Raw genomic sequence first — 25,914 nt, 5'->3', positions numbered from 1 at the left:
TGTGTGCTGCCTCCCCCCCGGTGCAGGGCACCAGCTGGCAAGGGGGTAGTGCCACAGCAGATGTACTTCCTGTCGAGGGGGGAACTCAGGTCTTTTTGGGGCAGTGGAAGAAGGGGAAAGAGGTTTTGGGAAGTTGGGTAAAGATGTGAGCAATCTCCAGCAATGCTGCTTCACCACACTGATGTGTCTTTGGGCTCTGGAGATGTCACACTTCTCTTTGCTGAGCTTAAGGAGGTCATGTGATCCAGTAAGGATGCTCGGGTACGTGCAGCTGTATTGGTATGTGCTCTTTCATCTTTTCACGCTGTTTTTGGCACGCAGCCAAGATACTACTGGTGATATCTATTACTTCAACTTCGCTAATGGCCAGTCCACGTGGGACCACCCCTGTGATGATCACTACCGAGAGCTCGTCATTCGGGAGCGAGAGAAACTGCTGGCACGTGGCAGCTTGAAAAAGAAAGAGAAGAAGAAGAAAGAAAAGAAAGACAAGAAAGAGAAGAAAGACAAGAAGGAGAAGCAGTCACTGAAGCGACCCCCTGTGAGTAGACTCTGCTTGCAGTGCTTCTGGGGAGGGCTGGGTGTAGGATGAACAAGTGACTGTGAACTAGAAGATGATCCTGTGCTGTTACTGCTTTGGGATTGGAACAGCAGTCCCCTGACATGGGATCCGCTTCAGCGGGTTTGTGGGTTTGATGGAAATCCAATGTAAGTGAGGTCACAAGCCTACAAACATCAGGAAGTTTTGGTTTAGAAGGAGCCACCTGGAGTGGAGGTGCCGCAGCCCTGTGATGCTATTGCTCAGAAGGATATGGCACCAGCCTTGCTACCAGCCAAGGATGCTGGTGCTATTCTTAGCAGCAGATACTTGGGGCGCTGGAAAGGTTTCCTTCCTTGGAGAGGCCAACAAATGGTGTTTATGCAGTGTCCACGCATGTGTTGCTATGATATCCAGGCATTGAGAATGGATGTGTGAGCTTAGTCTGCTTTGCTCTTGGTATCTGCAAGCGTAACCAAATTCCTTTTATATCCCAAGTGATAGCAAATAATTTCTACCTTCCGCTAGTCAGTAATGAGATGAATCTCCAAGGGCAAAGATGGTGCCTTGTGTTATTGTTCAAGGCACAGATCTCCTCAACTCTGAAAGCCTCAAGCCTTCAATTTGGGCATTTTCTTTTATAGGTATACTTGTAATTTCAAGTGGTCAAAAATTTACACACGTATTTATGTACAAAATTGTGTATTAAGCAAGTATGTATCTTTAGGTAGATAAGAGTTTATATATATATATATATATATATATATACACAGTATTATGTGATATATTTTAGTTATTTGCTAATATTTATCTACTTAGGAAATGCAGCCAGGGATTCTCCCTTCAAGGTTCTTCTGTGAAATGCCCTCTGCCATCCTGCCCCATGGGCAGAGGAGTCCCGAGTCAGATCCAGATAGCCAGATTACAGGTGAAGGCTGCCCTGATGAAGGCAGAGGGAGACCAGCAGACATAAGTGATTCAAGGAGATTATTTGCAGGCATGCAGCCGAACAAACTGCATTCCCTATTTGAGTCAAAGTTTGGCAGACTATGCCAGACCTTAACTCATGTGGAGAAAAGTTTAGAAAAAGGCCCCTCTTCTGTCAGCTCTGATGTAGACATCTACCAGGACCAAGATACGTCTTCAGAAATGCCAGAAAAGCTTTGTTGTGACTCCTCTGACTCACAGTCTGATGATTTAGAGGTTAGACCACCAGTGCAACCTTTGTGTGTGTCAAAGAAATCCTGTTCACAAGTCTTTAAGAATGTCAGCGCTCTACTAGAGGCCATTGAAGACAAAATCCTACTCTTTGAGGATGAAGAGCCAAAAGAAAAGTGGAAGATGAAAGATGTGATGGATAAGTGTGTCCGTAAGCCTGATCATCAATTCACAGTCAGAGAGAAATCTACAGTATTGAATGGGCACATGGAAAGAAATCCAGGTGTGTTGCAAGCCAAGAGTGATGAGACCATCAGCAGACCCGAGGGAAAGGTTTTAAAGCAGACAGGAATAGAGGCAGATACAGAAGTACAAGGAGCAAAGGTATGCTAGAGGTATCAAAGTGTGATAGCAACGATTCAGTCAGTTCTCATAACAATAATGCAATCCAGGTGCTGCAAGTGAGCCATTGCTTTTCCCTGCCATGAGCCTGGAAGACAGAAGGATGCGCACTTTGTTGCAGGGGGAGCATCTGCTGCCTCATCCCCTCCTGGGGTCATTCCCAGCTCGGACACTAAGTCCTGCCCAGAAGTCAGAGAAGGAGTGTAACTCAGGTTATGAAATGGTGCCACGTGCTGCTTGAATTTGAGAAAGGCCCCAGCCCAGAACCTGAACTTGTTAGTCTTGTGGTGGATTTTTGTGGGGAATATGCTGATTGGAATTCTAATGGTGGGAGCACAAAGAGAAGTGAAGAAGTGGAAGGATACATCAAACTCCTGGAGTGTGGGGAGAAAAGTTTGCAGCAGACCTGCAGGTTGAGGACCAGGGGAGCAACAGGCTTGTCATCTCCACTTTCATGTGTTGACCCAAACCAGAGAAACTGCAGGGAGTTATGGCCAAATAGAGGTTGGTGAAGGAGCAGGTAGGAATGAGGTAGGAGTAAGTCCTTTGTGATGACCTTTCCACTGTAAACGTTTCTGGAGAACTGAGAGTGTGAAGTTTTGCTTCCAAGCCAAGTTTCAGGAGAAAAGGGGCAAAGACATCCTGTTGGAGGTCACATAAGCAGATGTGACATTAATTTTAGTGGCTTTCCTAAAGCTCAAGTGGTAGCTTGAAAAAACCTTTGTTTGTGGTCCTCCTTGCATGTCAAACGCTGCACAATTCACACTTTGGTTTAGCTTTGCAAGGGCATGAAGTGTTTTTTGAGCTCAAAACGAAGTGATGGGCAGTAAATGGAATGGGATGGCAACATCGAGTACAAAATCATCTCTAATTTTGGCTCTAAGACTATAGTAAGCACACTATAAAGTTAGTGTTTTCCCCGAAGAACCTGCAGCCTAAATTGACAGGGAATGGCGTATTCAGCTATCTTTAGTTTAGTTTAGCTTGCTGAATCTCAAGTCCCAGAGTGATTGAGTTGGTTAGGGTCATATAAAAAAACCTCATAAGTTGCAGCCAGCTCTTCTGCATCCATGGCCAGGACCTTGAGAAATGGGACTCTGTTCCATCCTAAATGAAAGAAAAATGGGGAAAAGTTTGAATTAGCTTTGTCGGACAAGAGAAGGAGTATTCCCAGAGGTTATGGGCCACTGTTTTGCAGGTGGGTGCAGTACCAACCTGTCTGAGCACAGTCTGGTCCTTAAGCAGCTGCTGCTGTGGTCTTAGAACACTAAGATGGCTTACAGGTGTGATGGGGCCCAATTATAAATGTAATCTTCTCCTTCTTCCTCTGAATAGCTGGACCATTTTGTTCTGTTTTGCCCCAACTTTTTCTCTCTGCTACCGGTAGCAGGATCTTGCCCTTCACTGGGAAGAACCTTCCAGATTGATTTGTCTTTGTCCATAAGTAATTGCCTCAGTTTAATAAGAACTTAGCAAATCTCCTGTTCTGGAGAAAAAAACCTGAACTGAAATGTCACTGGATGTAACGTTAATGAATTGCTTTGCTCTGCTGTTGCTGGTACCCAGCTGCGGCTCCACCAAATTACTAGCTCAGGTTTCTAATTACCAGCATGTGGTAGCGCTCAGTTAGCTGATAAGAACTATGACTATAAATATCAGATAAACTGCGGATTATCCTGAAAGTTTTAATTAGCTCTGTGGAAGTGAGTTTATCTTTGCTGAAGGACAGCTAACATCCTCTGCTCCATACGTGTAGCTAATGGCCATCTGTAGAAGATGATTAGGTAAGCCCAGAATAGGTGATTTATTCTGTTACTATGGTTGTGACAGTGACTTGGTGGGAGAAGGATCAGTGTATTTTCATCTCCCTCTCCCCATCCCGCAGCCTGCCAGTGAATTAACTCTGTTTTCAGTCTGTAATGTATAGACACAGAGCACAGGATCTGTGATTTCTGACTACACACATGCTCTGCTGAAGCAATGGCACTTGGATGTGCTGGCGTGCTACAAAGAAAATCCTGGCATACATGTGCGTGTAGTTTAACCTGTGCGGTGTGTTGCAGGGTGAGACTGCTTGGGTGGGGAATTCCACAGAGTCAGAGCGGTTGCATTTCTGGGTGAAGATAACTTGGTGTGCATTGCTCAGAGGTGAGGATGTCAGCTGGGCCCCAGGGCTCTTGCTGTGCTTTGAAAGGGAGAGGTGGATTCAGGAGCTTCCTACAGATGTGCTGCAGCAGAGCTGCTTTCTGCTGCCTGAAATTTTTCCACTGGTGGAAGGTGAGGAAGCAGCCTGGATTTTGGTCTAAGAAGAGGTGGTAATTGCAGCTTGTGGAGAGTAGGAGGCTTCTTGCCATCGGGGTGGTTGTTACTTCACGTGTTTCACACTCAGCAGAGTAGCAGGGCAGAGGCGAAGCTGCTCAGTTTGCCCTGGGTGTGGGCCTCTCCTGGAGGGTCCCGTGTGGGGGTGCGTGCAGATGTGTCAGCTGGCGTGGCTGTTGCTGTTCTCTCACTTCAGTTTTGCAGTAATGCCCATTTATTTTCTGAATTGCCAGTGAATTGAAACAGCCAGTGGTTGCACAGGGGAGCACTTTCTCCCTTTCTGAAATAAGAAGTGTAAGCTCTGCATTTGTGCTGTCCTGTCAGTGAGCCCCTTCTGCATGCTCCAGTCCTCAGGCACCCTGCTAGCACCCATCCAGGTGCCCCTGGGGAACCTCGCTCCACTGCGTGGCCCTGTGGCATCTCCAGCCAGCATCCTTCGTGGGTCACTGAACGTGGACGTGGGGAGCTTGGTGGACTCCAGCCTTGTGGCCAAAGGAGGAATGCAGGTGAGGCTCTGTCTGTGGCCAGAGGAGCGTGGATAAGGCTCTGTCTTCTCTGGGAACATGTCCAGAAAAGCACACTCTGCAAAAGGTCACAGACATGGTGATGCTTAGAAGCTTAAATTGACAATATCTGTCGTCTCTTGTCAGTTTTGAAATACTTTTGTCTGTTAAAAGACCAACACTTCCCCACTGTCTTTCACTATATTTCTTTTTTTCTGCTATTTCTAGCATGCCCAGTGCTAAATTAATGGTGAGCTTTCTTCTGCTATGCTTAGCAGATTTAAGGAAAGAATTGTTTCAATTGCTATTGGGAGGAAAAAGTTTAAGTTCATTTGAGTAGAACTTTGATTTGTGTCTAAATTGAGCATGACATCCAGTACAGGTAATGTAATCAAATAACATTTTCACTCAACTATTTGCTGAGAACAAAAAAAATAAAAACAGTTTTCTGGATGAATGTACGATTTACAGACATATTGAATGATTATTTGTAGAAGGTGACCTTTGGGTCGACAAAACAAAGGTGTTTAGTGGTAACAAATTGATCTTTTAATGGAAAACGAAAACATTGTATATGCAAAACATTACACAAAGCAACACCTGTGCTGAAGGTTTTCTTCTTGCTGAGTTAAGTCTTGTCACTGGTGACTGCAAACATTTTGTTGTCTTATGGTCTTGAATGAATCAGAGTTTTGAGGGTAAAGAATATATCATTTCCCTTCTGGACGTGGTTGTAGCAGAATGAGGGTAGCAGCGTAATCCTGAGCACCTTCTCAGAATTCAGCAGCTTCCCTACTGCTGGCCAGTGTCTCAGTGGGTTTGTGTCTCCCCTTTCTCTTCACCTGTCCTCTTACTTCCCTTTCCTTGTGACTTCACAGCCCGCAGAGACCTATAAGCACACCAGCCAGACCAAGAAGTTAACAGGCTTGGTCTGTGAAGAGAAGAGTTCCTTGAACATGGCAGCTCTAGATAAAGGGAGAAACGAAGAGGAGGAAAGTGAAAATGAGGTACTTTGTGTGCCTCGGCTCTTAATGCGTGTCGGTAACCATAGTGCATAAAGCCTCAAGGAATGAAAAACTGATGCTCCCCTTGTAATAGCTGGTTGACCGTGGTTGTTCCATTTGACTCGGGGCCTTAATTTGTGCTGCGTTTCCTCTGTCTGGCTGCCAAAGAGCATCTAATCCTGTTTTCTCATTGTGCTCCCTATAAATCAACATCTACCACGATGTAATTCCAAAATGAATTGCCTGTAGGCGTATTGCCTGGGTGTATTGCTATGGCTCTGCTGCGTTATTTCACTGATTAGGAACCACTGGTTCCTCCTGTGTGGCCTGTGGGGTTACAGGGGTCAGAACTGAATTTTGACTCTCTCTCTCTCTTTTTTTTTTTTTTTTTTTAAATACCTTTAGAGTCTCCATGGGACAGCAAGACTGTTCAAAAACCTGCACATGGATGTCAGCGCCCTGGGAGGCAGCTTTGACTCTGAGGTAAGACAGTGGGTGATGAGACGGGCAGGTAGAACTGCCCAGGCAGAAGAGGAGCTGTGGCACTGTCAGCCAGCGCCTGGGCTGGGGAGTGAGAGTGCAGCAGTGGTGCTGGGGGTTGAGTTTCCTGTGCTATTTATGAGCAGGAACAACCTGGAGCAGACCGATGCAGACGAAGGTATGGCAGCAGGGCTGGGGGGAGCATATGAGAAGCCAGGTGCCGTCCGCAGGGGACAGCGGTGTGGGTATTGAAGGCAAGTTTGTGCTTGAGGGAGAAAGGATTTGAGGAGACAGCATCTTTGTGCAGGGTAGAGCTTTGTTTCATTCTAAAGCAGAGAAGCCTAAAGCCATGCAGGTGTGATGGGCAAGCTGGAAATCAGCTCTTTCAAGGAACAGCAGAAAGGAGAGGGTCTCTGATCAGAGAGGTGCCACTGCGCTTGCTGTGGGAGGAAGGCTTGTTGAGGAAGAGGCACGGTTTGCTTCTGCAGTGAGCGTAGAAAGAAGGCTCATTCTCGGCTGAAGCTGCGGTGGTGGCACTGAGGAGAGGGGAGTGTACTCTGGTAATGCCATTCTTGCAGTGTCGCCCAGTTCCACAAGAATCTGGGAAGCTTCCATCTGGACTGCACGAGGACACTTTTATGTGGCAACCTAAAACCTGGTTTTTTTCTTCCTTGTACTGCTGATAAATTCCATCACTCAGGCACAGAGCATCAGCAAAGAGTTCAGTACACGCGTGGCCTTGCGCAGACATCGCGCTTTCTGTGTGGCTGTGTGCTCTCTGCCTGTGCTTTCTTAGCAGTGATCAGGCTTAAGATGGCAAGGGCACAGTGGGAAGCGCGTCGCAAGCAGCTCTGGTGATTTGGCCCGACTGTTTGTGCTGACATTAATCCTTTCTCGCCACTTTGAAAATTCTGTTCCAGTATCTGAAAGGCAAATTAATTTCTTTTCAAGGGTTTTACAGTATTTCCCTTATCCTTTTCACAGCATATGAAAATTAAGCTGTAAAGTACTTTGCTGGAGAACCCATTCACAATACTGGGCAGAAACTGCAAAGGCTTATGCTAAAGTGGATGTGAAAAAGAAAGGCCTGACTCTCTCATCTCCAGACAACAAGCAGCCTGTTGGGGCCCAATTCGTCACTGAAATGTTAATGTGTCCAGGAACAAAGGGCTGCCTTGGCATTTCAGCGCCTGGGCAGGGCTTTAGGAATCTGTTATGAAACAGCAATTGCTGCCCGACAGCCAGGCTCTGTTAACCCAGATGGGTGACATCTTAGTCCCGATAAGATATTAGTGCCCCACTGGAAAATATAATTCTTTTGGAGTTCCATGAGATGGCAGTAGAAAAGCATTCCTGTGAGCGAGCCTCAGCGTGCAGCGTGAGCCATTCTCCAGCTTCCTTACAAAAGGGAGAGGAGGAAGGGATTTGTATAGCAGGCCCTACAGGGGGAAATCTGGGCAGTAATGGAGTGAAGTGATGGAAGAACTGGCTTCGTGTAGCTGTGGATCAGGGTTGAATACCTCTCTTCACCAAACCCACACGCTTCCTTTCTTTGACTTGAGAGTGGAGGCTGTATGGAAGATGGCAGGAGTCTGGGAGAGAGGGAGGAGAGATGGAAAGAAATCCTGCCCCCTTCAGTGGGCTCTTCTGGAGTGAGGTGTAAGTTAGGGAAAAAGCACTGAAACTGAAACCCAAGTCAGATACTAGAGAACTTGAGGTATGTGTTTGTCCGGGTTTTGGCTGCGATAGAGTTAATTTTTTCCTAGTAGCTGGTGCAGTGCCGTTTTGAATTTAGCATGAGAACAATGTTGATATCACACTGATGTTTTAGTTGTTGCTAAATAACGCTTACTCAAAGTCAAGGACTTTTGAGATTTCCCATGCTCAGCAGGTGAGCAGGTGCACAAGAAGCTGGGAGGGAGCAGAGCCAGGACAACTGACCTGAAGTAGTGAAAGAGATATTGCATACCATAGAGCATCGTGCTCGGTCGATAAACTGGGGGGAGTTGGCCGGGAGGGGCCAATCGCTGTTGGGGGACTGGCTGGGCATCAGTCAACTGGGTTGAGCAGTTCTGTTGTGCATCACCTGACGTGTTTTTCTTTGGGTTTTATTCCTCTCCTTCTTCTCTTCATTACAATTATTACTACTGTTGTAGTTATTTATTATTATTTTTACTTTATTTCAATTATTAAACTTTTTATCTCAACCCACGGGTTTTACCTTTTTCCAGTTCTCCTCCCCATCCCTGGCGGGATGAGGGGCATTGAGTGAGTGGCTGTGTGGCACTTAGTTGCTGGCTAGAGTTAAACGATGACAGTTCTTTTTGATGCCCGCCATGGGGTGCCATCCTGGTGTGGTGGGGGAGAGAACTGGAAGAGTAAAAGTGAAAAAATGTGTGGGTTGAGATAAGGACAGTTTAATAGGTAAAGCAATAGCCGTGCATGCAGGCAAAGCAAAACAAGGAATTTATTCGCTACTTCCCATCAGCAGGCAGGTGCTGAGCCACCCCTGGGAAAGCAGGGCTCTGTCACGTGGAGTGGTGACTTGGGAAGATAACTGCCATAAGCCAAGTGTTCACTGCTTCCTTCTCCTTCCCCTAGCTTTATATGCTGAGCAGAACGTCAAGGTATGGAATATCCCTTGGGTCAGTTGAGGTCAGCTGTCCTGGCTGTGTCCCCTCCCAACACCTTGTGCACCCCCAGCCTACTCTCTGGTGGAGTGAGAGGCAGAAAAGGCCTTGACTCTGGGTAAGTGCTGCTCAGCAGTAACTAAACCATCCTTGGATTATCAATGCTGTTTCCAGCATGAGTCCAAAATGTAGGCCCATACGAGCTCCTATGAAGAAAATTAACTCTACCCCAGCCAAAACCAGCGCAGAGGTTTGTGTAGTAGAAGGTACTCTTGGAAGGAGGGCTTCTAGGCAGCTGGGCTTGCTTGGCTCCTCATGGGGTTAGCTCTCGCCTGAACCTGGCTTTCTTGCCTTCTGAAGTCCTGTGATCACTGCAGACATGTGAGACTCAGCCCTAAAATACAAAAGGACTTTGGGATACTGCTGGAAGGGGCAAGAGGAGGAAAAGGTCTGCAAGCATCTCTGGGGGCCAGGGGAGAGGGTCCCATGGCAGCAGAAGTGATCCCCTGCTGCAGTGCTTGCAGCTTGGGAGGTTTAGTACTCTGCCTTCTGTAGAGGTCAATCTCTGGATAAACAGTGGGAGTGCAGGGGGTCCTTTGTGGTGGGAAATTACCATGCCAAGGCTTCTTTATCAGATGGAGATGTGTGAATGGGAACTGTCTCTGTAAATAAACATTGCACAACACAGCTTGTGTGTTACTGCAGAGATACATGTGCAGGAAGCAGTGCTGCTGGTTCCCAGGAAACAAAGACATCCGTGAGATGCGGGCACAGGGATGACTAGTGAAAGGGGAGGAATGACTGCTGCGTTCATAGCCTTGCTCTCTCCTGTGCTGGGGGAGCATGGCTGAGAACGGCTTGTGGGGAGCCCTGAGCTGCGAAGAGTCTGGCAGAACAGCGAGTTCCTTGAGCTGGCCAGCAGAAAAAAGCAGCACCAGTAAAGCTTGCAGAGCATAAACAGTTCGATGTCTGGGAATCGGGGCCTGGGGCTCCCGAGCAGAGGTTGGAAAGCTGTTCAGCTGGAGAGCTTGCGGCTCCAGGGGTGCGTGCAGTGGGTGATGCACAGGGTGGTGACCTGTCATGGGTGGGTGTCCCTGCCAGCTTGGAAGGGTGGTGTGAGGAACCTTGCTAGTGGATGTGTTACCCCACCTACTAGGAGAACAGCAAAGCAGAGGAGGAAGACTGTGGCAGCCAGTTAGCTGATGTTGCTGAAGCTGATCTCCAGCACCGAAGGAGTCCTGATGAGGAAGCTGGCAGCCTGAGAGAGGTGATGAGTGGCTCTCTGACATCATGGTCCTGCTTGCATGATGTCAGTGAAGCTTTGTGTGCAGTAGGCAGCTTCTGGTGTTGTGGTGTGGATCTGATAGTTGCTTGGTTTGTTTCTTTTGCTGATTAAAGTATTACATGCATGGAGAGAGGTGTACACTTAAAAACAAAGGGCAAACGCTACCCAGATGAAGCCTGGCAAACCTGCCGCCCTTTCTGTACTTCTGTGCCTGATGACAGCCTGAAATCGGGGGGCGAGGGGGGAGCACATTGCCTCGCAAAGGCATTCTCCGTGCAGTATGAGATTTCCCCCCCCCCCCTTTTTTTTCCTTTTAAAGGTAGAAAGATTGTGTCGTTTTTTGTTGTAAGCTCTTGTGTTCAGCATGTTAGAATTCAAAGAGGTGGCATAGTCATCCTGTTTCCTGAGATAAGTAGGATTCAGTTTTGGTGGCTGCTGTTCATCCTGATTGTTCATCACTGAATCAGGTGCCTTTCCAAAACCTGCTCCTGTTGGTATCGAGGTGCTTTTCTCCAGACTTAAGCCAATTGCTGGAAGTAACGATTTGATAGGCAGAAATTTCACATCAGTTAGTGTCGCTCAGCTGCAGGTAGAACGTGTTACAGCTTGTGAAAAGATCAGCTAAAGGCAATTATAACCTGACCGACTCATCCTGGCTCTGAAATCCATAGAAAATCCATAGTCTGGTTTTGTGTGAGGAAAACCTCCCACCTCCTCTACCTTGTGTGCCTGATTGGCATAGTTCCTTCTTCCAGAAAGTTGCATTTGTGATCAATAAGGTGTAATGTTAGCACAAGTTTTGTTTGTATCTGTCCTTAAAATAGGATTCTACCAGCTAAAGAACTTATTTTGGGATGTTATAGTAGCTGAGGTAAACTTGCCTGGAGATAAATCCTTTTGTGTACACAGTATGATTGGATACACGAGTATATTCTGTTGTGGTGCGTGTGCCCCTCGAAGGGAAATATCTGTGTACTGTTTCCAAGCACAAGAATCTGGGTTGGTCTCATTTGGTGTTTCTTTTTCTTGGGCACTCTCAGCTGTCCTGGAGAGAGGTCCTCAGGAAAACTCTAAAGTAGGCCTGTCCCAAAGGGAGCACAATTTTCTGGACACCCTAATCCCCAGATAATGGGAAACATAATGAGGATTTCTCCACTGGACTAACACTGAAGAACGGCTGCTTGCATGTGTTTTTCTGGGTTCTGGAATAAAGGCGTTATCAAGGCCTTTGCAGAGCCTCATGCAGCTGTCTGGTGATTCAGTGGTGAGTTTTGTGAACCTCTGCTAACCACGCATGGAACTGGAAAGGGGCAGTAAGCTTTCATTTATTGCTCGGTGAATTGCGGGTGAGGCTCTGAACTGCAGGTTTTTTTGAAAATACCCAGTGATTAGATTTCTCTTTCCTCCTCTCTAGCCTGATGGATGGCACTCTCAGCCCTGAGAAGGTCCCTCAGACAAATGACATGCTAGGAGACGTTCTTTCAGTTTGCTGCAGCTCTGGGTTTAAAGCTGACAGCGTTCCAGTTGCACTTTGATAAAAATACATCGTTAAAATATGCGGTCTGTGTATGGTACATGCTGTACACAGGATGCAGCTAATGTTTGACAAGACACCACAGCATTAATAAAACAGTGAGAAAGTAGGACGTGCTAGCAGTTTTGTTTGCATACTGATGAGGGAACCTTTTCCTGCTTCCTCCTGGCTATCGTGCTTTTTGCTGTGGGTTTTGTGGGCCTCCCCTCTGCTGGGAAAGGCACTCGAACCTTTGGGTGACTAAGCTTTAATTCAGCATTGCTCTTTCCCAAGGCCAGTGGGTTCTGCCATTTCTCAGTCTGGTGTGTCAGCTAGACCCGGTTTCATTCTGAGCTCAGAGTGGTGGCTTAGATCAGTGCCTGCCCTCAAGTTTGCCCTGCTGGAAGGTGGGATGATTGCATCCTGCCTACTCTTCTCTGCTTATAACTTCAGGCAGAAGTGAAATGTCCAGTAATAGTCCCTTGCAGATTTCCATCTCTCACTGAACAGACCCACTGTGGAAGCATAAATGGCTTTACTGCAGAGCACGTAGGATGCTCCCAGGGGCTGATGGGCCTTGCAGCAGTCACTGCTAACTCTTACCCACTGAGACCCTGTGAATAAAAAAAAAAACTTATGAAAAAAAGAAGTCTGAGCCCAAGAAATGAGTGTGTTTATCTTATTGAAGTTCCTTGGTTTTGGAAAGGACTCTGTATAAAAAGAAGTCAAACTGGGCTTGAAGTCACCCAAAGATTTGCTATTTCCTTGCTTGCTGTAGGAGAACCTGTGCTATTTTTGACCCCTGCATCCCCCCAGAGAGGGAGTAATGAATGTTGTAGCTATAATTGTGTTTGACTTGCTGCCTAGAAGGAGTCTTTAAAATCAAGACATGCTGAAGAAGGGCAAGAGTATTCCTTAGATTCTGATGCGGCATGCCCTCCAACTCCAGTTCAAGTCCTTCCTGGAGATGCTGACAGTAGCCTGTCTGGCCAGAACAAGGAGGAGTCCAATGGGAAACTTGCTGGGAATGTACCAGGCAAGCAAGATGCTGAGGTGGAAGGTGACATCTCTGCAGCTGATGAGCTGCCGCTGTCTCTGGAGGAACGGAGCGCAGGAGGGACAGATGTGCCCAGCGGTCCTGGGCAACCTGGAGTTGCACCTCCAGCTGCTGAGGCAGATCAGCTGGCAAGCCTGGCTGCCACCATCGACACTGTGTCTGCTGGCGAAAAGATAGTGAATGAAATGAGAGAAGAAGCAGCAGCTGATCTGAAAACAGACAGCAGGCTGGATGCTGGCAAAGTAAGAGACGTGCCTGCATGGGTTGGGTTTGGTGTGGAAGCTGCTGTGACTGTTCCCGTTTGCTTTGTAAGACCCTGACCAGGAAAGCTCTTCGAGCACTTACTTGTTTTCTGTTAAGTTGGTGTAAGTGCTTTCCTAGTCAGCAGTGTGTTCCTGGGGGGGCACAAGTGCTCTGAACTCCCACCTTGGCATCTGTAGTACCGAAATCGCTCTTCTATGCGTACACAAAGCGCTGTCCAAAGCAACCGACAGGCAAAAACCCTGAACTCTGACGCATGTTTCGAGTCTTGCAGGAGAAATAAGTCTCAGCTTTCAGTGCTGCCATCTGTACTAAGCAAGCAGGTTTTATAATGAAGTTCACACCAAGCTCAGCTGTCCGTGCTGCTTTGTTTCTCTCCTTCTGTTGTTTCTCTCAGCTTATGCAGAGATAGGGCAAAAGTGTAAAGTGAGCTGCCAGCTGCGATATTCGCGGCTCTGCGGAAGGATGCGACAGGAGGGTGTGAGGGCAGAGCGGGGAAGGACAGTACCTCGGGGCTGGCTCTGGAGCTGTAGCTCGAGTCTGCTGAGCACAGTACCTTCCAGTCGGCCCATCGCCTTCCTGCCACTCTGGGAGGAGAGCTGGCTGACGGCTGACTGCAGCCAGCTGAACCAGGGTATCTGACTGTGCAGTCTCTGGCAGAAGAACTGTGAAGTGTCGGAAGGTGCAGATGGGTTCATGGCCTGGCCCCTGCAACTGGGGTGCCAGACAGACGCATGCTACCCACTCTTGCTCAGTTAGAATGAGATCTGATAAGTTCTCTCTTCCCCAGCTAGCTTCCTTCCTGCTGATTTTGGGGATTGTTCTAGTTCCATTGATGTGTAATGCCTTTAAGGAATAAGCTATAAAGCTGAGCCTGGAAAATGTGTTCTTTCCCGAAGAGCTTAAAGTTGAAAGCTTTGCTTTTACAAACACTTACCTGCATACTCGCTTTATGCATCTGGGCAGTTCTGCTGAAGTCAGCAGGGCTACATGGGTGTTCATGTTGAACATTCGCGTACCTTTTCACGACGGCTGGGAACGTAGGAGTCCTCGCTGCAGTTAAGGCGTGCCAAGACATACTTTTGAAGTCCTTTTAAGACCATGGTACTGTTATGTGTGGCTTCACACATCTGTGTGGTGGGCCAGGTAGTTCTCAGCGCTGCAGAGATCCTTGCAGAAGGAACAGAGGACAGTAAGCAAGTGCCTTTTCCCAGGGATATTTGAAGAGCAATTCTTTGCCCTCCCCAGTCCCGCCCCTGCCTTCGTGTGAAGTGGTGTTTTGTGCTTGTCTTGTGGGTCCACACCCTTAGTGTGTTTCCTGTGATGTTCAGTCACCTTTTCTTCCCTATGTTATAGAGAAGCCAGATTTGTCTTCCCTGTATCAGTTGTCATCTGGCTGGAAATGCCTAGGTGAAGCCATAGGGGTAAGGCATGTACAGGCTGTAATGCGTATCTCCTTTCAGCTTTCGAAGGCATCCGAGACCAGCGACTCTGGGGAGGACTTGCAAGTCTCTGACCACTCAGACCATGAGCTGGTTCGGCCTATGGTGAGTCACTAAAAGCTCCTTGTCCCTTGCGTGTGGGCTTCATGTTCCTCTGGGAATGTGCAGCCAGTTAATGCAGTTCCCATCTCCTGTATCCAACTGCCCAGCTCCTTAACTGCTAAGCGATGACCTTAGAGCTGTGGCATGGGCCAGCAATGCCATCCTGTGCTTAGCAGGTTCTGTCTGTGGGTGAGGTAATATCCCTGGAAAAGTAGGTCACTTGGAGCTGGGACTGTGCTCAGATAATTGCAAAAAGGAAAATAATAAGCAATGTAAAAATTGTGCTTTAAGGGACTTGGCAGCTTTTCCTAAGGGGAGCCTGTATGGCTGGGAGACCTGGCTCCTGAAGGTCCCGGAGGGAGAGCGTGCAGGAGGGTAGTCCTGGGATGTGGGGGTAAGATGCCCATCAGCATCTCTTCATCTCCACAGGAAGCTGCCATTGCCATCTGCCAGTGGGAGCAGAGGCAGCATGGCCAGCAAATGGCTGAGAATATCATTATTTATCGGTGTTAGTACAAGCCTGTATGTTGGCAAGCGGCTGCTGCCTTAAACAATACCTTTTGTAGCGCTTGCTTGTGGGCATGTGTGTGCGCACACACTCCCTGTGTGCAGCTGAGTGCAAGGACCCCCAGAGACTCTGCCAGGAGGGAGAATTATCTCAGAGAGCGAATAGCTTGTGGGCAGCTTGCTGGAGCTGACTTAAAGGAAAAATCTCAGAAAATCTGCAGCAGTATCATAAATGGGAGCAGTGGAGGCTGCGGGAAGATCTCCGTGCTTTGGACATACCATGTGTCACTCATGCCTGCTGTGGTCAGTGGCATGGTAGTGTGACGGCTCACCGCCCTGCGATCCCACCGTGTCCTCCCGGTGTGGATTGCAGTCCCCTGGCCACATGGGGAGAGTTTCCTCGGGGGCCACCAGTGAAGGGAACCTCTGCGCTGCACGGTCCCAGTGACCGAGCCCATAGGGAATCCTGATTTACTGAGCACCTCTGTCTGCCATCGTCCCAGCAGGTCGCGCTGCATAAACCCCCTTGCCTGCCTGTACCTGTGCGCCTTGGGAAAGAGAGAGAAAACCCAATTTGCTGCCAGTTGAGCCACCGACAGAGCTGTCTGTCTGTCTGCAGTACAGATACGACCTATGCTTGGATATGGGCCTGAGTCTTGGTGCAGCTGTCTCCTATGTCCTGTAAACCTTTCTCTTTGTTCAAATGCCTAGTGCTACAAAAGACTCGCTGTTGGTGGGATGGTGGGTGTGGATTCCAAGCACTGTTAGAATTTTGGTCTAGTCTCGGGATCTCTGGCAAAACTTGCACATGCTTGTGGGACACTGATCCTTTTCTGCTTTGTTCTTTAGGACTTGGGCTTCCAGACTGGGCTTTCTGAGCAGGTACTGGATGTGGAGGTTCTGTCTCCTGCTTTGGACAGCCCCACCTGCAAGGTAAATGCTGTACATGTGATCAGGGACTGGTCTGTGACCAGGCAGGGTAAAACACTGTATTGTGGTGCACTAACAACAGAATGATGCTGTAGGCATAAAGGCTTTGCAGAGGCAAATGGAAGTGATGCGTTAAGTGTCAGGGATTAGAGCAGCACTACTAGTGCATTGTTTGTTCCGCAGAGATGAGATGCGGCTAGCTACACAAAGAAACTTTGAGCGGAGGTGGCTTGTGAGAGGTGCACGCGTGCGAGCTCACACGTGTGCTTTCTCTGCCCCAGTGCAAGTGTAGATAAATGGCTTTCCTGGGGAACAGTGGGAAGCAGAGCCTATTTCACTTTTTTCTTTTGTGAGTGTATTTGTCCTTTTCTTCCTCTTAAGCAGATGGAGAGGGTTTGTGTAACAGAACACGATGGCATAAATGGGAAGAAAAGGAGGTTAGCTCCCTCTGACAGATTTTGGTATAGGGAAGCTTATTTTTAAGCATTTGGTTGTCTTGCCTGCTTTCATGTAGCAGGGAAAAATAGGCTCCTTCCAGTGAGTCTGTGGCATGTGAAGGAGTGTATGTATGCGTGCACACGTCTGCGCTTCCTGTGCCGTGTTAGCCCAGGATGTAACTAGGATCAGGCAGTTCTGACTTAAGGAGATTGCTGTGCGTCTTGAGGTTTTATCCTTGTCTTCTCAGCATGTTACCGAGTTGGCTTCCTCAGCCCCACGTTCCTATTGAGCTCTCTCAGCTACCCCTCTCCCGCACCGTCTCGGCTCATCAGTGTGTTGGCTGGAAGAGTGTTGCTGCACAGCAAGGCGGAGGGTCGGGCTCCAGCTGGGGTTACTCAGCCTTGCTCTGATTGTGAGTTGATCAGCTGCACTGGAGGAGACCCTGAGTGGCAAACTCACCACCTGTCCAGCAGAGAGGAGCAATCCAGTTTGTAAGGTTGTGTCTGGAGAATACACCTGTCCTCTTGTGCCTAATAATGAGCATAATCAGATGTGAAGGGAAAACAAAACATATGCCTGCTGAGTTCTCCCCTTCTCCCTCTCGCTGCAGCACAGTCACTGTGCATACAAATGTCTTGTTGGAGCAGCCACATTTGGACTTTTATTACAGCTCTGTCTTGAGGAGAGAGGTGGATTTGAAATGGTGCTCCCCACAGAACTGCAGCTGCTCTTTTGTGTCTGTAGACAGAGGCTAGTCTGAAATGACTCTGGGTTGTAGGAATGTGCTTACTTCCACACAATGAGCTTGCCTTGCTTTGAATATATTGACAAAATAGTCCATTTTTAAAAAAAAAAGACCACCTCTGTCAGCTACATGAGCAAGAAGAGTATTGGAGGTTTCTGGTAGCGTGTTTTGGCAGGAGCGGTGGTAGCTTGCAGAGGCTGTGTGGGCTGCTTCCTGCTAGACCCGGCTTCTCTGCTGGCGGCGGGGGGGCTGCTCCTTTCACCCTTCACTTAACAGGCATTTAAAGTGCTGGCATCCCGCTTTGCTGGCCCTGCTGCTGCACTGAGGGTGCTGGTGGCGAGGAGCTGGAAGGAGGCATGTAACCTAAGCTGCTGTGTGCTGGAGACTGTGGAGGTCCCCCTGCTGAGGTCCCTTGGGAAGTGTGCTGTGCAGAGGGAGGAGACGGCTTGTTATCTGTCATCCCGCTTTCCTGTGTCCACGAGAGTGGCTTTGTACCGTGAGCGCGTGAGAACGTCCTCTGTGGGATGCAGCCTGGTCCTCTGTGGGATGCAGCCTGGCGTTTAAGCTGGGCAGCAAACTAAGCTGCTTGCGGTACTGGGACTGCTGGGGATCCTGAGGCAACAGGAGGGGTGACGCTTTCTGCTAATTTCGCAGACAAGGCTTAAAATCAGCCCTTGTTCCCTGCAGGCAGGTGCCATCTTCACGTTCTCAAACGTGCCCAGAGATTCCTGCAGCCTGTGATTTCTGGGGAGGGACTGCCCCCCTGGGAGGGCGTGTTGGGCAGGGGCGCAGCAGTGGCCCCATGCATGGGCTCAGCAGCGTGACCCTGTGACTGGTTGTCCCTATTCCCAGGAAGATCTCGTTCGCCATTTGTCTGGCTCCTTTCCTGTCGCAGGCAGCAGTGACAGAGCCCATTTTGAGCCAGGAAACATTTGCTGAGCTCCTCAGTTCTCGGGAATTGAAGTCATTAGTTATACCGGGGCAGGAGGGAGGCTGGGAGGGGGAGCTGCCTGGGAGAGCTCTGACCAGGCTGATGTGATGGAAGGTGACAGCACTTGCAGGGAATCCTTCTGCTGTTTGCTCCACTGAACATTTGCATAAATTACTGTTGTTTTAATTCTGTGTTATTTTGTCCACGCTCCCGCATGGCAAGGACTGAGCTCGCCTGCTGTTTTTGTGATCCCCAAGAATTTATGAATGGGCTACTCTTCTGGGGACCAGAAACCTCGGCAGGGAGGATGTACCCTTGCTGCTTTCTCGTGTGGGGCTGAGAGCCCCAACTTCCCCTCCCCAGGTGAACTGTGCAGTGCGTGTTTGTGTGTGCCTACTGCAGGGACAGAGGTGCCTGGTAGCTGGCAGGTGGGAAATGGAGCAGCTAACTATTTAATATTCAAATATTTGCTATTCATACGTCAAGTGTTTGCTATGCCATAAAGAAGCCAACTGAAGTTGCTCAGTGTGTTACTGAGGGGCCTGGCTTCCTTAGCATGACCGAAACTGGTGCGTTCTGGAGCGCGTAGCCAGAAATCCCTGGGTAGGCGAGGCTGTGTACTGCCCATCACGACCTGCCTGAGAACCAGGATGCCAGGCAGGATCCTGAGTCCTGTTGTGATTTTGGTCCCAGCCAATATATCAATTTCCTTTATGGCCACAGCACATTATTTTACTTTCACTTGTGTGACATTTCTCTTTTAGGAGATTTTTGTCCTACACTTTTCAGGGAGTTTAGCGTTACTTGGATATGTAAGGTGACCTGCATGAAAAATCCAAACCTGTGTCCAAAGTGTTGGCAGGGAGTTAATCTTCTGCACTGAAAAAGCAACCCCCAAACCATAACCTGACACAGCCTGGAGAGCTGAGCTCTCAGGCCTCTTGGCTGTGCTGCTGGAAGCATTCCTGAGATGTTTTGAGACCCTTGGTTGCCTGCAGGAGAGGAGGCTGGCACATTCAGCTGGGTGTTCTGGAGCAGCCTGTGGATGCTTTTTGGTCCTTGGGCTCAGTGCTGATGTGCTGGACCAGAGCGGTGCTGCCCTTCGGCAGAACCCACTGTAAGGTCCTGAGAGGCTTTGACGGTGAAGGAGCCAGCAAACTCCACGCTGTTTGCTTTTACCTGCAGGCCCAGGAGCTGGGAGAAGAGGAAAAAGACGAAAGCAAAGCCAGTGTAGAGGAAGAGCAAAGCAAAAGAACAAAAGCTGCTGAGAGGTATGGTACAAACAGTCAGAGCAACAAAGGAGGTGTGGACAGCTCTAGCTCTGGATGACTTTCCTGTCTTGTCCGCTCCTGCTCTGCTCTGGTCACTGTAACCTGTAGAACGTCCCAAGACGATGCAGCTTCTCACAGGGTCTCTCCCACTAAACCTCTCGTTTCTTCTGCCATCTCCTCGTACTGTCTCTACAAATTTCAGCTTCGTTTCAGCTTTGTTCCAGCTTCTGGCTGGGTAGGCAGCAAAACTGCCTGCCTTTCATTTCCTTGTGACTGCCCCAGATGTGGAACTGGCTTATGTTTCCCTTACAGCTATCTGACTGTCCTCTAAAGCTGCGAAAGTCACGCTTTTGCCAAGATGGTCTGAACCTGCTAACGTTGTGCGTTGTGCCCTGTGGCATTAAATCATGAAAGACTCAGCCACTGACTGTTGCCCAGTGACAGACCTTTCTGGTTCTGAGACAGCCCCCAGTCTCGGTCAGCGCTGGCCCTGCTGGGCTGCCAGCTCATCACGGAGCAGAGCCTGTAGCTGAAGGCTCTCCTGGCCAGCCTGCAGGGTGGCAGGAGAGTCCAGCTGCCATGGGAACAGTTCTCTGCCACTTCGTTCAGTAGAGGTGGCCTGGAGCAAGTCACTGGTTGACCAGGTGTAAGCGTTAAGCTATTTTACATCCTGGTATGTGGACAGCTCACTCTAGGGTGCACCAGCTGTTACCCTAGGAGGAATGCTGGCTTCCAGACCCTTAGTTGCTGTGAGGACTAGACTGTCTCGGGGAGCTATTTTCAGCCTGTTTGCTGAATCGTTGCTTAAAATGGTTAAAATCAGCCACTTTGCTTAAAATGGTTGAAGTACTGTGCTGAGCAGTGAGCTCCGCACTCTTGCGAGGCCCTCCCCTCCCCCTTTGAAAGCTGCAGCATGTGGCATTTACAGATGAATCGTGTCCAAACTCTTAGCCTCCACACAGTTACATATACTCTGGGGCACTGGGAACCAAGATGCTGTTGCCTGTGCCAGGAAAACTTGTGAACAGAAGAAGCTGCAGTCCGTCTTAATGACTGGCTGTGTGCGCTTGGGGTTTGCAGCCTTGTTTTCAGAGGAGCTGTTCACGTGAAGGTCCCAGAAAACTGTTCTGCCCGCAGGAATTGTCTCCTTATCACTTAGTACCTGCTTCCCAGCTGTGCATACCCTCTTTCTCTCTGCCTGTAAAGCTAGCTCGTGCCTGTAGATGTAAACATGCCTGCCAACATTTCCATTTGTAATTGGGACAGCAGTGTGAGTATTGCTAATAGGGCTAACTTACCTTGGGGAAAATCTCTAAGGACCTGGAAAGAGAGTGGGATAACCCAAGGAAGAGATTCAGCAATTTGAGACTGACGCCCGTTAGATCCTCAGCTGCCTGTTAGTCTGTCAGGACTTGAGGTGGTGGGAATGGTTTGGGGCATTGGTGTGCCTTTGGCAGCCCGGGGAGGGCCAAATGAATCCTGTTGGCAGGCATGGCTCGGTGCCCACCTAAGTCAGCTGCACATCCCGTCTTCCCTGTCTTGTCTACCTGCAGCAGTGCTAGACCCTAATCTATGCTAATCTGGTCTTCTGTTACCTCTTTTGTGCTGCAAAGTGAGAGGGATCAAAGTGCTTGTGAAACACCAGAAGAGAAGTGTTTTGCTTTAGAAAATCCCAATCAGGAGGAGGCGGTGGCCCAGGAGCCGGAGGAGGAGGGATCGCTGGATAGCCTAATGAATCTGGAGGAGCTTGCTGCCCTGCAGAAATCGTAAGGGCTTCCTTTAAGTCCCTGGTGTTGTAAGCATAACAGCTTTTGTCCTTTTGTTCCCCTTTGTGGTGTTTGAAGTTAGCGTGTGAAGTCAGCACACTAGGAGATGCGGTTTGGTGGGCACAGCAGAGCTTGAACATCTCCGTATGCAAATCCAAGCAGCTGTTCCGCTGGCGAGAGTGCCAAGTGAACAGTCTGTACTGGGGAGGGTGAGAACAGCAGCTCAGCCCTTGGGGTCTGTGGCACAGGACTCCGTGGGATGGGGAAAGAGCTGTTTGCTTTGTACATGGAAAAGCCTCCTTCCTACCAGTGTCGCTAACAAGGCTGTAAGCATTCACCCGCCTTTGAGAAACGCTTTCACACAGACTACTGAGCTCACTTGCTGAGCGGTGCTGAGATTGGGAGGGGGGTGTCGACAAAAACTCCACAAATTGCCCCACTTCTACAGTCACTGGGAACGTTGGTTGCTTTGAGATAAATAAGGTCAGAGCACGGGATGGTAGAGCTCGGGTTCCCTGAGAAAACCCATGGTCTGTTGCTGTGCTAAATCGATGGTTTTTGCAGACACGTACCCACAGTTCTACTGCGATGGAAGACCTCAGTAGAAGTGCTTGTGCTGATTTTGCTTTCTATATCAAATGACAGATCAGCAGATGCAACTGGAAAAAATAGGCACTGGGTCTCTCAGGACAAAGTGGTGGAGAAGCAATCTTTGATGTGGAGACCAGCACAGCATCTCCCTTTTTCTATTAGGAATTGTACTGAGTTGTGTAAATGTGTGTGTCTTGGCTGGATCTCTTTTCAAGCAAGAACTGGGGCAAAAAGAAGAGTGCAATAAAAAGGTGGAAGTGGCTCAATGGCTTTGCAGAGCAGCCTGATAAATGACACCTTCTGCAGGCATCTCTGCAGTTGGCCCGGAGCATGTAGCATTATGGGGGAGCATTACTGAAGCGGGATTTTTCCAGAACCCAACTGCTCTTTCTTCCGTCTAGTTCTTTTTGCTAGTAGCTGCATAAGTAAGTGACCTTTTCTCTTTTGACTCAAGGCTGTATTACCGGGGCTGTTATTTCCCCAATTCCTGGCAAAACAGAAGTCCCTCTGCCTTATGCTACAGTCTCGGAGCACGACAAGACCTAGCTGCTCCAGCTTTCATTAGCAAAGAATAAAAATCTTTTTCCTAAACTAATCTTCATTTTCCCCTCCTTCCCCTTCAGCCTCTCTCAGACCTTGTAATTTTGCTGCTCTCTGTCTGAAAAAACTTAATTAGAAACAGATTGGTTTTGAATTTTTGGAGCGCTTAGGGCTTTCTGTTGCCTAGAGCTGGCAAGCTCCCAGCGCACTTTAGATTGCAATTGCAGAAAATACCTGGTCCATCAGAAGCGCACTGCCAGTCCCTGGGCTGAAAATAGGTACTGATTGCATCTGCTTTTGTGCCTGGCAGCCCTAGCCAGGGTTTCACAGCTACTAGAGCCTTCGTGAAGTGAGACCGTGTTGCCCTTGCAAGATGAGCTCTAGTGGGCCGAAATAGGAGTTATCCAGGACCTGAGTGCTGCTAGGTCTGGCTTTAATCATTTGTCAGTCAGAGTTTCTCTGGGAGTCAACGAGAGGGCGCAGCAGCAGTGCGTGGGGGTATCCCCAAGCTGTTACCTGAGATAATGTGCTACTCACAACCCGGAGTGTGTGCAGCGTGTTCCCCAACGGCCTTGTAAAGAGTGCTTCCCTGTAACAAGCTTGTCTTCTGCCTCCACCTGCCTCCACGGATGTTCCTCCCTCCACGTGAGCAAAAGGGCAAGGGGTCCACAGCAGCTTGCGAGACGCCGCAGTCTAGGGAGGATTCTGCATGTCCTTTCCCTTGGTTTACACTGAAGCGCCTAGAGTAGGTGGCTCTGAGATTTCTTGGTTCGGAGTTGATAGTGTTTGGGGGGCTGTTGCTGTTTCTTTAATGTTACTTGGTTTTCTGTCACCTTTTTGCCAAAGGTGCTTGTTCTTTTTGGTAGGCAACCTGAGAAGGAAATTGAATGTGAGCTGTCCTTGAACCAGCCTAGTGAAGAATCCCTGGAGGAAATAGCCAAGGAGCTGGAGACTGAGCTCAAGCAAGAGAAAATGCATTTATTGCAAGCGGAGAAGGAGAAAATTCAGCAATTCCAGGAGGACGTGAGGCAGCTGGAGGAGGAGGAAGCTGAGAAGCTTCATCAGCAAAAGGAAGAATCCCTCAGGTACTTTCCCTTTTTAATCCATCTTTCCCTTATTTCTCCTCTGAGCCTTTCCTAGCTGCGATTTCACTGCTGGTGGCCACAGGCTCGTGCTGTTACAGGCCACCACCCTGGAAGCGGTGCTCCTTTCCAGAGTTGTGAGCAAAGGGGGCAAGAGCAAGGCTTTTGGGGAGGAGGTGTACGGCCTTCTTTGCCTGGCACAGACAGTCCTGTGCGTGAGGGTCTGCACATCTTGAAATGAATAGCGGGCTGCTGTCAGTGCTGTGTGTACAGAGCACAGCCTGCCTCAGGAAAGCACTCTCCAGTACAGACAAGAGAGCATCTTCCCATCTCCTGCAAGATGCGCTCTGATTCAGTACACATGCAGCTTTCAGAGCTCCGAACCTGGCTCTGATGGTTAACCTGGGAAAACTTTCCAGTTCAGCGCTTGGAGCTTTGCTGCCTGGCAGATGTTCAAATCCTGGGCTAAACGGTAGTAACAGGACTGGAAATTGGAGCATTAGAGGAGATAGTTCCTCTGGGGTAACCTCATCTGAAACTCTGGTACCGTATGCTTTACGGAGGGATGTCCAAACAAGACTGTAAGGAATAGGACGTGGATATCTGTGTGAAACCCAGCCAGTGCTGAGGATCTTACAGCAATTCAGGGAGCGGAACAGCGCTGGGAGCTGTGTCCTTTCCCTGGGGGGATTTTTCTTTCAAGGCTTTTGTATATCAGGTGGTCTTGATACTTATGTTCTTAGTGGACCAAGCCAGCCACAGAAAGTATCGTGACATGGGATATGCTGTCTTGGGTGCAAAGGCAGGCACGCAGATTGCACCTGAAGGGAAAAATATCTATGCAGTAATAAAACAGTGGTGAAAAGGGTGTCATATGAAAATACAAAGCTTAAGATGTACTAATGCAACTGGGTACCTTGGCTGGGAGCCTGCTTTCATTTAATAGGAGCTGATTTCATTTACCTGAAAAAAACCCAACCCAAACCCCAAAATCCAAGTGCCACCTGTGATGATATAATGCATATTAAAAATGCAGCACAGAAGTTTGATGCTTGGGGGCTGGCTGCATCTCCCATGCCAGCAGCCAGGTTCTGAAGGTATGGGGAAGAATTAATGGTCTGGAGCCCTGAGAATGCATCACTCGGGCAGGCATAGCTAGTGGGAGCGGCAGCTGATCTATAGGCCTTGGGGAGGCAATTTGAAGATATTAAAGCCTCCTGAACCTTTTGTGGTTTTTTTTTTTTTTTTTCCGGCTGCTCATCTCTCAGGACTCTAAAAGAAGATTTGGCAAAGGTTTCTGAGGAGGAAGAGTTGCGTGTCAGAAAGGAAGAAACTGAGAGACTCTCAAAGCTGCAAGCCAGAATCGCCTTGGAGACCGAGGCAGAGGAGGAGAAGCTAAGGTGAAAAGTTTTGCTGCTGTCCCTGGGGCCATAAACTGTGCTGGTTTTGGGGGGAAGCATCTTTCTTGCCACCAGCAGCCACTCAAGGTGGAGGAGCTAGCCCTCCTGAGTCTCCCGTAGCAAGTACGAGGCGCTAGCTGTGATGCTGTACGTGCAGGAGAGCTGTGGGTTGCTAAAAGGCAAAACTGATGAACCTTAACGGTAACGGCTCTGCTGCCTTGGAGCTGATGAAATTTTGCTAAATAGGCATATAGTACAGAAGTGTCCTGAAGAGAGGTGTTGCTGTCATGTTGGACCAGGCACAGCTCTGGGGCATGTAGATGAAGGAAACGGATCCCCAAGGAGAGCCGTGCTCAGCAGCGTAGCTTGGTTTGAGTGGATGTCTCTGTCTCTTAAGGCCTGTGAAAACACCTGGAGGAGGCAGATAAGGCAGGCACTGGAAAACTCACGTTTTGTTATTTCTTTCTTACTTAGCTGACAGACAGGTCTCCATCTGACTGCTTAGCTGTTTATTTCCGAGGTCTTAGACAATACACTTGTGAACCTGTGTGCTGTGGTTCTCTTTCCTCCACCTTGCAATGCCCTGTCCTCTAGCAGCGTCTTCTCTGGGCTCTGGTTCCTAAGTGTAGTCCAGCGGTAAAGCACCGAATTCTGACTCACTTCTGTCTGTTCTTGTTGCAAACCTACCAGGGCAGAGCAAGAGGTTACGCTGCAGAAACTAAGAGAAAAGTGGGAAATCCAGCAGGTAACGGAGAAGGAGAGCCTGGAGAAGAAGCAGCAGCTTGTTTTGGAGAAAATGAAGCTGGAAATCGAGGAAGCTCAGCAGAAAGAGATGACAGAGCTGGAACAAGAGAAGGAACGATTTCTGAGTGAGCTCAAGGAGAGATTAGACAGGGAAAAGAAGAAGGTGAGATCTTTAATGCTAGCTAAGGTCAGATCCATGCTGTTCGCATTTGACCTGGCTCATATTGCAATGCTAAAGTGCAGAGATTAAATAACACCTGCATGTGCTTTAATAA

General features: G+C 48.8%; 1 protein-coding gene across 11 annotated transcripts in view; it reads left to right on the top strand.

The window, feature by feature from the left end:
- Positions 1-25,914, top strand: part of CEP164 (centrosomal protein 164) — a 40,190-nt gene that overhangs the window by 2,861 nt on the left and 11,415 nt on the right. Inside the window, exons 4-17 of one of the 11 annotated variants that reach the window (XM_055728572.1) lie at positions 322-541; positions 1,358-2,080; positions 4,765-4,923; positions 5,799-5,927; positions 6,330-6,407; positions 10,191-10,301; positions 12,703-13,131; positions 14,614-14,697; positions 16,051-16,134; positions 19,431-19,516; positions 21,130-21,282; positions 23,280-23,498; positions 24,764-24,895; positions 25,586-25,802. In XM_055728572.1, coding sequence (XP_055584547.1) covers positions 322-541; positions 1,358-2,080; positions 4,765-4,923; positions 5,799-5,927; positions 6,330-6,407; positions 10,191-10,301; positions 12,703-13,131; positions 14,614-14,697; positions 16,051-16,134; positions 19,431-19,516; positions 21,130-21,282; positions 23,280-23,498; positions 24,764-24,895; positions 25,586-25,802 — 2,824 coding nt within the window. Of the gene's footprint in view, positions 1-321; positions 542-1,357; positions 2,081-4,764; positions 4,924-5,798; positions 5,928-6,329; positions 6,408-10,190; positions 10,302-12,699; positions 13,132-14,613; positions 14,698-16,050; positions 16,135-19,430; positions 19,517-21,129; positions 21,283-23,279; positions 23,499-24,763; positions 24,896-25,585; positions 25,803-25,914 lie in introns of all 11 variants that reach the window. The other 10 variants (XM_055728571.1, XM_055728579.1, XM_055728573.1 and 7 more) reach the window with 10 other exon arrangements.

Source organism: Falco cherrug, chromosome 17 (assembly GCF_023634085.1).
Source record: "Falco cherrug isolate bFalChe1 chromosome 17, bFalChe1.pri, whole genome shotgun sequence".
In the NCBI taxonomy this organism is placed as follows: Eukaryota; Metazoa; Chordata; class Aves; order Falconiformes; family Falconidae; genus Falco; species Falco cherrug.
Note: the sequence above shows the minus strand (reverse complement) of the source record. Positions and strands in the feature narration are given on the sequence as shown.